Source organism: Myotis yumanensis, unplaced genomic scaffold (assembly GCF_028538775.1).
Source record: "Myotis yumanensis isolate MYYU_CA2020_CCGP unplaced genomic scaffold, mMyoYum1.0.hap1 SCAF_13, whole genome shotgun sequence".
Classification (NCBI taxonomy): domain Eukaryota; kingdom Metazoa; phylum Chordata; class Mammalia; order Chiroptera; family Vespertilionidae; genus Myotis; species Myotis yumanensis.
The window spans coordinates 47,654,558-47,666,410 of NW_027223764.1; the positions used below are offsets into that span (position 1 = coordinate 47,654,558).

The 11,853-nt window shown below is 53.4% G+C and overlaps 1 protein-coding gene across 1 annotated transcript in view; it reads right to left on the reverse strand.

Annotated features, from left to right (window-relative positions):
- KCNMA1 (potassium calcium-activated channel subfamily M alpha 1) overlaps nucleotides 1–5,364 on the reverse strand; it is a 672,109-nt gene extending 666,745 nt beyond the window's left edge. Inside the window, exon 1 of the mRNA XM_070433250.1 lies at nucleotides 4,853–5,364. Within this exon, the coding sequence (XP_070289351.1) occupies nucleotides 4,853–5,230 (378 nt within the window). The 5' untranslated portion in view covers nucleotides 5,231–5,364. The remainder of the gene's footprint in view (nucleotides 1–4,852) is intronic.
- Nucleotides 5,365–11,853: the final 6,489 nt, after the last annotated feature.

Genomic DNA, 11,853 nt, shown 5'->3' on the forward strand with positions numbered 1-11,853 from the left:
TTGCCCAAGGTCACAGGCTGACTCTCAGGTATGCACAGCAGGCTCGACATCTAGGCAAGGCTGCTCTAAGTGAGCACAGTCAGGGGCAGCTTAACCAGTGTCTCTCCTGCAGGATTCCCCAGCCTGGGCTCTCCCAGGGGCACGCAGGTATGCCATGACTCTCCATTTCCTCACAAGGTAACTTCAAGGGCAAATGCTCCACAGAACACACTTCGGAAAACGCTAAAACTGGTCCAGGTAGAGAGCATCCTGGTTAAGACACTGTTACCGTGTTGGGGGAGCAGGTCTGTGAGCTCCAGAATGGGGTTAACAGGGCTCTGAGCTGAATTCTTAAAGGAATAGCTGCACCATTGCAAAACACACTGTGAGCTAGAAACTATACCCACAGTCTCTCAACTCCCTCCACTTCCTGACACTGAATCAGAGAGCAGAAAGGAACATGAGGAGCCAGAGTTCAAGGGATGGGGGACAGCCACACCTGCCCAACAAACCTTTCACTTCTGATGTGTCTACAGCTCCTGGAGCCCCATCCTGTCAATGCTCATGCAGGGACTTCCGCACCATGATGCACCAGCCATCCTGCCAGGCCTCGTCCACAGAGCCTGCCTTGGCTGCCCCGCCTCAATCTGCAAGCCCTGCAACAGCCAAATGCCCAATCTCAGGCTGAATTCAGGGTTTGAGACTCTTTCTGGCTAAAAAGTTCTATTTGTTGTAGTCTGTGTCCTACAGGGGCCAAAAGTTAAGGAATCAAGAGAAAATAAACTCACCACTCGGTGGAGCTACAGCAGGTCCCATTTACAGGAGTCCTGCTAACTGCCAGGCATTTGCTGGGTGCTACCTGCCCATTATTGCCACTGCTTATAAGAATCCTACAAAGTAAGCATCATTATGCTCTTTTTACAGATGAAGAATTCAAGGTTTGACATGGTTGCCAGACAAAGATGCCCTACTGATAGATGTGAGATCCAGGATTTGCACGTGAGTCTGACTATAGTCTCTACTCCAGTGTGTATTTCCATAAAGAGAGCCAGGCACAAGAAGCAAGAGCTGTCTGGATAAGAGAAGGTCAGCTGGAGTGGGACTGAGAAGTTCTCCAAGGCCTAAGTGATCTCATCCAAGGAGCCTGTGAAGGTCGTCCGATGCAGCTGATCCCCAGGACGCGCGAGATGAGACACGAGGGCCAATGTGCATTGAGAATTCAGAGGCCCTGAAGCTCCAGCCCTGATTGGATGCATCAGGCCAGACCCTGGGTAATTACCAAGCCATAATGGGATCTGATATTTATATTAGTCAGGAGCCTGACAGAGAACACGTGTTGTTTTTTCAGACACAACCATGGAGACAATACCTCAATAATTCATTACATGCAGACCAGCCTCAATCAAGCCCAAACTTCTACAGGGGAACTGCTCTAGCTCAGGGCAGTAGGGAGGACGCCACATGAGGCCCCTCAGCAAACCAAAGCTCCCCAGGAAGTCGGCCTCAGCTTCCAGACCAATTGAAAGAAAAGGAGACTGTGTGCTGGACGAGGGGCAGGAGATGGAGAGAAAGGCACAGGGACGCTCCGAGGCTGAATTCCTAAAGGAACGGCTGCACCATCGCAAAACACACTGAGCTAGGACTTTACCCAGTCTCTCAGCTCCTTCCACTTCCTGACACTGAGTCAGAGAGCAGGAAGGGACATGAGAACGCAGAATTCAAAGACCACGTTCTAAACACAAGAAAAGAGAGACCAGAGAGGTTAAGTGACTTCTTCAAGGTCACGGCCTTCTTCAGGCTGCTGGAGCAGCTCCCTGTTCACTCCAGTTTGCTGCTGGATTGGACCTCAAACTGTCACGGCCCAGTCAAGAGAGAGCTCTGATGAAACACAACAGAAAAAAACAATGTGACCAAGAACAGAAAAGGGCATAGCACTGAAATGACTGTGTCCAAGGTCCTAATAGGAGGGGAATGTGATCCATGTTCCTTTTTATTTCCTAAAAAGAAAAATCCACATACAATTCTTTTCAAAATAATAGAGTCATTCACCGTTTGGGATTCAGAGGCCAAAGGTACTACCGATGCACCCACAGTCCCAGGTTCCTTTGATCAAAAAGGATGGTGTGGCCCCAGAGGCCCAATGCCTGTGACTCCACAGCTCCCTGCCGCAACGTACCTCCAGGGGAATGTCTGATGCTAAAAAGACCAACCTTCCAATGGACCCCCGCTCCTGGCCAAACCATCTTGGGAATGAATGAAGGTGAGGGGGAACACCTGTGAGGACCGGTAGAACTCTGGGGAAAAGCAGCCCAGGTTTGCTTGAGAAACCCAGCAGTAAAGTAATTATTCCAAGTTCAAGCCAAATGCATTCTCTATACTACCAAATACTTGGAAAGCAAAAAGAATGAAGGGCAAAAAAATTCACGACTGCAATGGACATCAAGGATAGAAAGAGTAGCTTACAAAAGGCCTAAGTTCTTACCACTTGGTTAAAGAGCTGGCTACACAAGGTTTAACTGAGCACATCAAGAGGCAGGTAGTAAGAGATTCTGGCCATGGTTTAAAACAAACTCTGATGGTCTCAAAAGCGCCTGGACCTTGTTCTACCTTGCCTCACATCTTCCCAACCAACTGCAAGCATCTCTGATTTTTTTGTAGAAATTTCTAGTTATGTTAACTCAGAAGGTCTTAGAACTACAAAATATCGCCTAATTATAGGGATTATTTTATTTTTCTAATGATCATTGCCAAAAATCTATTTTCTTGAGAAAACTGACAGAAGTTGTGCTTGGTCATCACTCGGCAAAGAGATTCTTCATGTGAACGATATGATTTCATCCCGGGCACTGCAGTGGCACTGATGTAAACTAGTATATACCCTAGAGTAGAAAGACGTTAGAGAGTGCTTAAAACCCCAGGACTTACAAAACACCCAAACTTACTTTGGTTAATTGAAAAACAAAGTTTTCATTATCATCAAGACTGCTCAGTAACTTATGGATAAGAAGACTGTTAAAAAGTTCACCAAAATCACTCAGTCTACAAAACATTTTAGATGCACACAACCATAAGCTATCTTTCCCCTCAGGGCAGACACTGAAACTCAGCAAAGGAACGTACACTTCAGGGATGAAGACTCTTGTGTGTGTGTGTGTGTGGCGTGGGGGGGGGGGGGGGTAGGAGAGGAGAGTAAATGCATGGTTAAGCAGGTCTGTGAGTGAGCAGTGGTAAAGGGGAGAGCAACGCTAGGGACATGGTCTCAGGGTCTCATGGTTAGGGTTCTGCTTAACCTGGTGGCTGCTCTGGAAATTGGGAGGTTTTCCACCGTGACAAGTAAGGAGAAACCTCTGTCGCTGAGGCGGTAACTCCAAAGGAAACAGGCCAGCCCAGTACCTGGAGGCTTCGGGAGAAGTGGGAGAGGAAGAGAGTGAGGGCTTTAATTGTTCTCCCTTATTTCCAACACACCAGTATTTTCCAAAACACGAACATGCTGCCACAAAACACAGCTGAGCTTCAGCACCCAACAGGATGTATAATTAATGAGGAGAGCGGGGTTCAGTTCACCCTGTGTCCCCGGAGCCCCTGTTTCCCTACCTCTTCCTGGAGCGACAAGTTGCTGTGCCCTGTGTAAGTCTGAGGGGCCCTCGGATGAACTTGCCCAGAAAAGGTGTGAACATTTCCAGGGGGATCTCCCACTGCCTTGCACTGCTCCCCTAACCCCCTCGATCTCCCCTCCCCCTGAAAATGCTGGCCCTGGGAGGTCCCCCAGGATGGCAACTACTCAAACAGAAGGCAGCTGGGGTCACTTTTTTCCAGTTCTTTCTTTTATATTCTGCAGTTTTCTATGCCCCCCACTAACCTTCAGCCAGTGGGGGAAGGGGGCAGAGGTCAGTCTGTAGCGACCCAGCCACAGACCAGGCAGTGAGCCTAGCAACCGTACTAAAGCCAGTGAGCCTCGGTGCTGGTGGGCGTCTCGGCGCCAGGAATAGCCTAACCCCACATCCAGCCACCCCGGAAACGTCGGAGAGGAGGCTCCGCGAGAAACCGCGGCCTCCGCGGCTCCCAGGCGGACCTCCCACCCCAGCTCCACGGTGCTGGAGGCATTGCCACGGACCTAAAGGAGGTGGCAGGGGGGCGAGAATACAGATGCCCCAGAAGCTGGGGTGGGGGTGGGGGGTATGTTCCACGAGAATATCTAAGGGATGAAGAGGGAGGTGACATCAGATGTGTGACCTCGCCACCCTCCTCAAGTGCCAACCTCCCTGAGTTACCTCCAAAACTGGGGTACATCTCCCCAACTTTTCTCGCCCACACCCAGGTTCCCCCACTTCCTCGGGCCCTGTTCCTCCCCAGGGATTCCCTAGTCCAAAGGATTTTCTCCTTTGCCGAAAAGATCTTCCCTTTCTTCTGACACTCCACGAACTCAACTCCCAACAGGTTTCTGAAGTGCGGGCTGCCGTGCTCCCCTCGCCCACCGCTAGGAGCCGGGCGGCGGCGGTGAGCCCTGGGGCACACGCACCCAGCGCCCCCGGTTTCCACGTTAGCTCTCCCTACCCCGCAGCACCGCGCTCGAGCGGCACGCGTCCCCCACCCCGGCCGCCGCCGCAAACAACTCCTCCAGTAAACAAGGGGACGGGACTGGGCTTCCGCGTCCCGGGGCGCACCGGCGGGGGGCAGCTCCTCGCCTCCCGCGCGCCGCCCGCTGCCCCAATCCGAGGGCGCGGGGAGCGCGGAGGGCAGGGAAGGCGGCGAGGGGCAGGCGGGCTAGGATGGAGGGACGCACGGCGCGGCGAGGAGCGAGGAGGTGGGATGCTGGGGACGCCGAGGAGCGGCGGGGCTGGCGCAGGGGGCGGGCGCCCAGGGCGCGCCTTACCTTCGTCTTGCCCCCGCAGTGGCAGCAAACGGTCCACAGGTACTTGAGCGTCCGCCAGAGCAGGATGATGAAGAGGCCCCCGAAGAAAGTCACCATGGAGGAGGCCAGGAAAGCCCACCACATGCGCTGGCCCCGGCTGTCGCACGGCACCTCCATGGTCACCGGGATGATGAGCGCATCCATCTTGGGCTCGTGGACCGAGGACGAAGAAGAAGAGGAGGATGAAGAAGAGGAGGAAGAGGAGGAGGAGGAGGACGCGTCTAGGCTGAGATGGTTCGCGTGGATATTGCTACTCATTCTAAGACTGCTGCCTCCGCCGCCGCCGCCGCCGTCGCCGCCGCTGCTGCTGCCGCCGCCGCCGCCGCCACCATTTGCCATAGCTAGCAACGGGCAGCGGGCGCAGGGGCTCGGGGGAGCTCCACCCGCCGCCAGCGCCACCCCGAACACCCATCAACAGCCATATTGCTGCTCCTGCTGCCGCCGCCGCCGCCGCGGAGCGCGGGGAGGGGGGCGGGGAGGCGCCTGGGCTCGGGGCGCTGTGCGCGACCTGGCGGGGTGCGCGGAGATATATACAGCCAGCCGCGCCGCCCGCCCTCCCCCCGGCCGCCGGCCCGCCCGCCCGGGGGGGAGGGGGATGGAGAGCGGGGGCCGCTCCCCTCCTCCGCACGCGCCCCGCTCTCCCGAAGCCGCGCTGGCCCGGAGCGCGGCTGTTGAGGGGGCGCCGCGGGCCGCCCGCGCCCGGGGTCTGCACCGCCCCCGGGTCCGCCCCGGCTCTATGCGCGGGCCCGGCTGCCCTCGGCGCGGCGCCGCCCGCCGTGCGACACGCGTGTGCGCTGCGCTCCGGCCCGGGACCCCCTCCCCGCGCGCAATTCGCGCTGCTGACGAGCCGCTTTGAGCTTATTAGGCGGCAACTCGTTAATAATGTATCAGCGGCCCCCTCCGCCCGGACGCCGGCCCTCCTCTCGCGGCTGCGCCCGGGTCGCGCTCCCCGCCCCTGTGCGCACTGGGCCGCGGCAGGTTCCCCGCGGCCGGTCGCCGGGCGCCGCCGCCGCTAGCCCACGCACCCTGAGCGCGTCGCCACCGCGGAGCCTGCTCGGCCCCCGCCCGTGCTGCCTCCTGCCTCCTCCGGCTCCTCCTCGTCGCCGCCCGAGCCTCTTCGGCGCGCGCCCCGCGCTCCCCGCGGCCGCCAGCAGCTGCAGCAACTGGAGCGGCGCGGCTCAGCCGCCGAGGCGGGAGGGAAGGAGGCTCGCGGCGCGGGGCGCTAAGACTCGGGGCTGGGCAGGGGGCCGGTTGACCCGTCGGCAGCGGCCTGGCACGCACCCCTGCCACCCCCCAGTGTCCGAGGCAGAGCGCCCGAAGCCCAGGCACTGGACCTCGCAACTCTTCCCCGTGTTCTGCGCCCCCAGCAGAACTCCCTGGAGGTCCCGAAAGGGATGGGTGGGCCCCCATCGCAGGCCATTTTTCCCAAAGGAGACCCCATTGGGGAGGGGAGGGGTGACCAGCTGTGGACTGGATTCCACAGGCCTCACGCCTTAAGATCTTAGATCCTTGGGCCTCGGGAGTGAGGAGGACCCTTCTTCAAGGTACACACGCTAGTTCGTCCCCCACCGATCCTTAGTTCGCTCCTCAGTCCCCCCTTCCTAGATTCTCGTGGGCCCTGTGCGTGGAGGCAGGGCCATCGGGAGGCTGGGAGGCTGGCGAGTGGTCTGTGGCCTTGACAGCAGCAGGTGGTTTTTCTCCTGAAGTGACAGAGGCTGCCTAAGAAAGCAGGCAAGGATGGATAGGGGGGCCTTGGCCTGGGGGCGGCGCAGGCTCCAACAGGCAGTTGAGTTCCCTAAAGTCGCTTTCTTTTATCTAGCTCATTGGTTCTCAACCTGTGGGTCGCGACCCCTTTGGGGGTCGAACGACCCTTTCCCAGGGGTCGCCTAAGGCCATCGGAAAACATATATAATTACATATTGTTTTTGTGATTAATCACTATGCTTTAATTATGTTCAATTTGTAACAATGAAATTGGGGGTCACCACATCATGAGGACCTGTATTAAAGGGTCGCGGCATTAGGAAGGTTGAGAACCACTGAAGCTGGACTCCATCACATGAGGAGGGCAGCTAGGAGAAGGGGTGCTCCAGGCTCCATTCAAGCCCACCTTTCCCCATCAGGGTCTTCCCTTCTCCCCGCTTAAAGATGAGAGTCTGGGTTTGTTCCGCAGCCTTTACCCCTTTACCCAGAGGGAGTCCCCCTTCTGATGTTCTCAGAATCTTTGCTCCCGTGTGCTACCAGCTGGGCTACAGGTTTTGCCAGTGCTAATTAAAAGGAAGATGATCACACTGTCCCCTCGCTGCCCACAGTGGTTCCCCCAACACTTCCAGCTCATTAGTTTAAGTCTAATTGGAATTATCGGGTTCCTTTCAGCCCCTCCTGTGCTGAGGGGGAAGTTAGCCTCCTTCATTGTATAGCCATTACTCTGTCTGAGCCTGAGCTCAGCCCCTCCCCTCGCCCTTGAAGGCCCTGGATGCTGGAGAAGACCTGGCAAAGGAGGCCACGCTGGGCAGAGAGGCTGAACCGGATGTTTGCAGCTTCTCCTGCTTCATTCAGAACATATTCATGGCATTCAGGACACACACCCATTAAAGAAAAGCCAAGGTCAACGGGGAAAATGGAATGAGACAGAGTTCTTGGTGTTTGGTACTCGAAAGAAGTACCAAAGTATGTAAAAAGAAGCTGCAGTCTTTTCCAGAAAATGGAATTGTCATTCGTTTGGTACCTCCAACCTTGTCTTCCGTGTCCAGCAGCCACTCTGAAGGCCTCCCTGCCCAATCAGTCCCACCCAGCAAAGGCCCTGGGTCTGTCCAGCACTGGGGAAGGGTAGAGATGGGGGTGCTGTGGGGATGTGCAAGCAGATGACTGTGGCCTTGAGGTTCCTTGATTTATTAGCCTTCTAAATGGCTGTAGTTTGCGGCCTTTGGGCCTCCATATATGTCAGGAAATTTAAGGGTTTTCCTTAAGTCAAGTCCAAGATTTGAAATCTGAAAACAAAACATGCATAACATAAAAAACTGCAGCAAAGGATAGGACAGTTTCCCCAGGGGATATAAAACCCCCATCATGGATTCCCTCCCCCACAAAACTGAGCTTTACAAACCAACAAATCCCCTCCAGGCTTCCCTGGACTTGCCCACAACCCGGGTTCCCCTGAAACACCATCAGGGGCTCTTAGCAACAGGCCACTGGTTGCTGTGACTTCTGTTACCCCCAAATGCTGGATCCCCAGCTGTGTTTCTCCTTTACCATCACCTTCGTCTCATCATCCTTCCAGAAAGTGCAGGAGGCCACTAGACACCACCTCCTCTCTTCATCACCCCTGGCTGTGCTGATTGCAGCTTTCAGCAGCTTCTGTGTTATCAAAACCTGGGCTCTGCTGGTGTTCATCAGAGACCCTCGCTGTGGAAGTCAGTGCCCTCCCATCCTACAATCTCAGTCCTTCACTGCCTCCCAAATGGCCTGACTGGTGGGCACTGAATGAGACTCACACCATCCACCAGAAGTAGACCTCACCAGGCCTTTCCCAGCTCCCTCCTGCTTTCTTCTCCTCCACAACTTGTGCGCCAGGTTCTGGAAACCTTGCACCTGGCCTCACCAATTGATGGAACTTCAGACTTAATAGGGACCTGGGGACCTTTCGTTCATTGTGTTTTCTCATTTGTAAATTGGAATAAAAACAGGAACTGCCCCCCCCCCCCACACACACACACCTCAAGGGTCATTTGTAAGGATAAAACAGAAAACATACAGATCTTTTGTGTAATTACTGTGACCCAAAAACAGACAGCCAAACTCAGACCATTGCTTCTCAGTCCCAAGCCAGCACTTGTGTGTGCAAGCACCACGCCCCGAGGGAGGTGCGTTGGGGCAGAAAATTGTTGCTCCCTGTCCCCACTCTGCTGTTCTACATCCCGAGAGCCCTTCTCTCCGTTGAAATGAGAACTGAGGCCAGTCACCCCGCCCTCTGCTGCAGCTATTACACGACAGCCCGGAGGGTCCCACACAGCCAAGCCAGGCTGGTCTCCAGGGCATACAGAGCCACTCCTGCCTGCATGGCCCTGTGAACCCTGCCACACATGCCCACTCACTGCCCTCCCGCTGCCTGGCACAGCCGCAGACACGTGAAGAGTACAGAGAAACACTAGGAATCGCCCAGTGCATTTCACCTCTTGTAGGTGTGTCTGCAGACTGGGAATTAAGGACCATTGCACAAGCAGCTGAAGGCCTCAACTAAAGTAGAAATGTCAACCTCCTCTGTTCTGAAAACAACGCAGGCCACTTATTTACTTCTAACTACATTTACAAATGTCTCAGAGAGGAGGTCAGCATCTTCATCATGTGAACATGATGTGGCAGCTTTCAGAGCAACCCGGAGTTTCAAGTTTCTAAAGAATTCTAATCTGAATAAACCCAACTGATTGAAAAGAAAGAAAGAAAAGTGCACAAGCATACAAACTGAAAGGGCAGAGTGGTTCAAGTAATAGGCACGGGGAACAAAGAGGCTTACTTAATTAAATGTTGGCCCACCATCATAATTAATGTTCACCCGGTCTCACTTATCTGAGGCCTGGACCCACTTCCAATACTCCTGACATCCACCTTGGTGATTTTGCTGTGGAAAAGCCAGGTGGACTCTGTAAGTGATGCAGCGCCCTCTGGTGACGCTTCCTGGCACGACATTATTTTGTGAATGTTGGAAAAAGGGGTTCATTAAAAGTCCGAAACTTGGTATGAAAATTCCAAAGAGGAAAGTTCTGCTGTAAAAACATGAAAACACGATAATAATATCTACTTGCCATTCGCACCAACATAGAAACTGTTGTGATCAAGGTGGTAACAGGGCTCATATTGTCACCAGGATTTAATGTCCTATCTTCTAAGCTGTAACTACCATTGATAACCTAATGCTCCTTAAATTACCATTGTGTTATCTTCTAAATGGCTAATAAATCTCTTCCCTTCCTTTAGTCATTATAGTCTCTTTGTGATGTCAGAAAGGGCAGTAGCTCTTCTTCCATTTTATGGGTAAGGAAACGAAGGTTTAAATCTGTCAGGTTACTTGGTGTGACCAGAGTGCCTGTAACTGTATTTCTTTATGATTTGTAATGACAGAGGAGTACTGCAGTGGCCCGCTCCTTAAAACCATGCACTAGCCTGGTTGCCAGAAAGGAGCATTGGTTCCCAGGAGAAAGAGAGGGACTCAGAGAGCAAACTTTGAGGAGTTGTTTATTATAAATAGTAGAGGCCCCATGCACGGATTCGTGCATCGGTGGGGTCCCTGGGCCTGGCCTGCGGGGATCAGGCTGAAACCGACTCTCCAACATCCCCCGAGGGGTCCAGGATTGCGAGCGGTCTCAGGCCAGGCCAAGGGACCCCACCGGTGCACCATCGGATCCGGGCCAGGGAGGGACTGAGGGAAGGCTCCAGGGTGGGTTCAGTCCATTTTACCCAGTCCAGATCAGTTGGACCCCAGCAGCAAGCTAACCTACTGGTTGGAGTGTCTGCCCCCTGGTGGTCAGTGCGTGTCATAGTGACTGGTCAAATGATCAAATGAACGGTTGGGCACTTAGCATATTAGGCTTTTATTATATAGAATTCAATTTAAATTTATTTCTGCCTATAAGAATAACTCCGACTCACAGAGAATTTGGAAAATAAAATTTTCATTAAAAATCCCCTACAATCTCACTACCCACAGATAACAATTACTAGTATTTTTATATATTTCTTTTATCTATGGTGCGTATTTTTGCAAAATCAGGGTTGGATTGAATATGCCATTTTTATCCTATTTTTCCTGAACATTAAATTGTAAACATTTTTCTCCATATCATTAAATATCACGGAAAACACTTTTTAAAAAAAGAATTGAGTATTCCATTAGATGGCGTACTGCTGACATTTTGGTTATTCCAAAATTTAACATCTTTTAAAATAAGTCCTAAAACTACGCGTAAGTGAGCCACAGTTGAGAGGACATCTGGAGATTTTCACTGATATTCTTTCACTGATATTCTTACATACTAGACCCAGTACCTGCCTTCCAGAGAGGGTGCACATGAGCCAACCTGCCTGAGGAGTGTCTCCCAGCCTGGCCCCAAAACACTGGCCTCCTATTCCCACTTCTGAGGGAAGAATGTGTGGGCCAGGACGTGGCACCGACAGAAGAATTCTCCCCTTCTCTAACCCATCAAAGCTAGTGCCTTTGGGGAAGATGGTGGCTGTGGTCCTACCATATCTCCCTTAGTCGCTGTCCCCAGTGCCAGCCAAGACACAAACTTGCAAGAACATAGTCTTCATTCCCCTGCGTCAAAGTGGACCTAACTCATGCACTGTGCCCTGGTTAGAATTCCATCCCCTTGCACTCGCACGACTTCCAGAATAACAATCTGCAAATCCCCGTCTCCCTTTCATCAAGGTTGCCCCTCCAGAGCGCCAGTACTACAGACCTGGTTTCTGGGAGGTGGGCAGGGCAAAACAGCACATCCACTCCTACTGGAAGGGCCAGCTTCTCCTTGGTACCACCCCACTTGCAGCTCTGATTTTCAGACCAACCGCCTTTCTAATCCTTTTCGTGGATGGTCCCTGACTTGATTTTGCAAAAGCTCTGGTTCAAAATCTGGGCCGTCTACGACTCAAGGACTTGGTAAAGGTGTCTGTGCAGATGTGCCCAGGGCTTGATCCTGCCTAGTGGCTCCTGGCACATTTGCAAGTAAGAACAACACTGAGACCATCTTTCCTACTTATAGGCCCTCTTGAGAATAAGAAGAGACGAGTCCAAATCCAGACATCTGCGGGGGTTTCCCTGGATCCTAATTCTGACTCATCCCTTGGTGTCTGCTTTGGGCATAATGTTATCCAAAGAGGATGCCTTCCTTCCACCAAACAACCGGCCTCCCTTGAAGTTACATGTCTTCTTCGGCCTCAGTGTCTATCCACAGGTCCCAGGCTTCCCA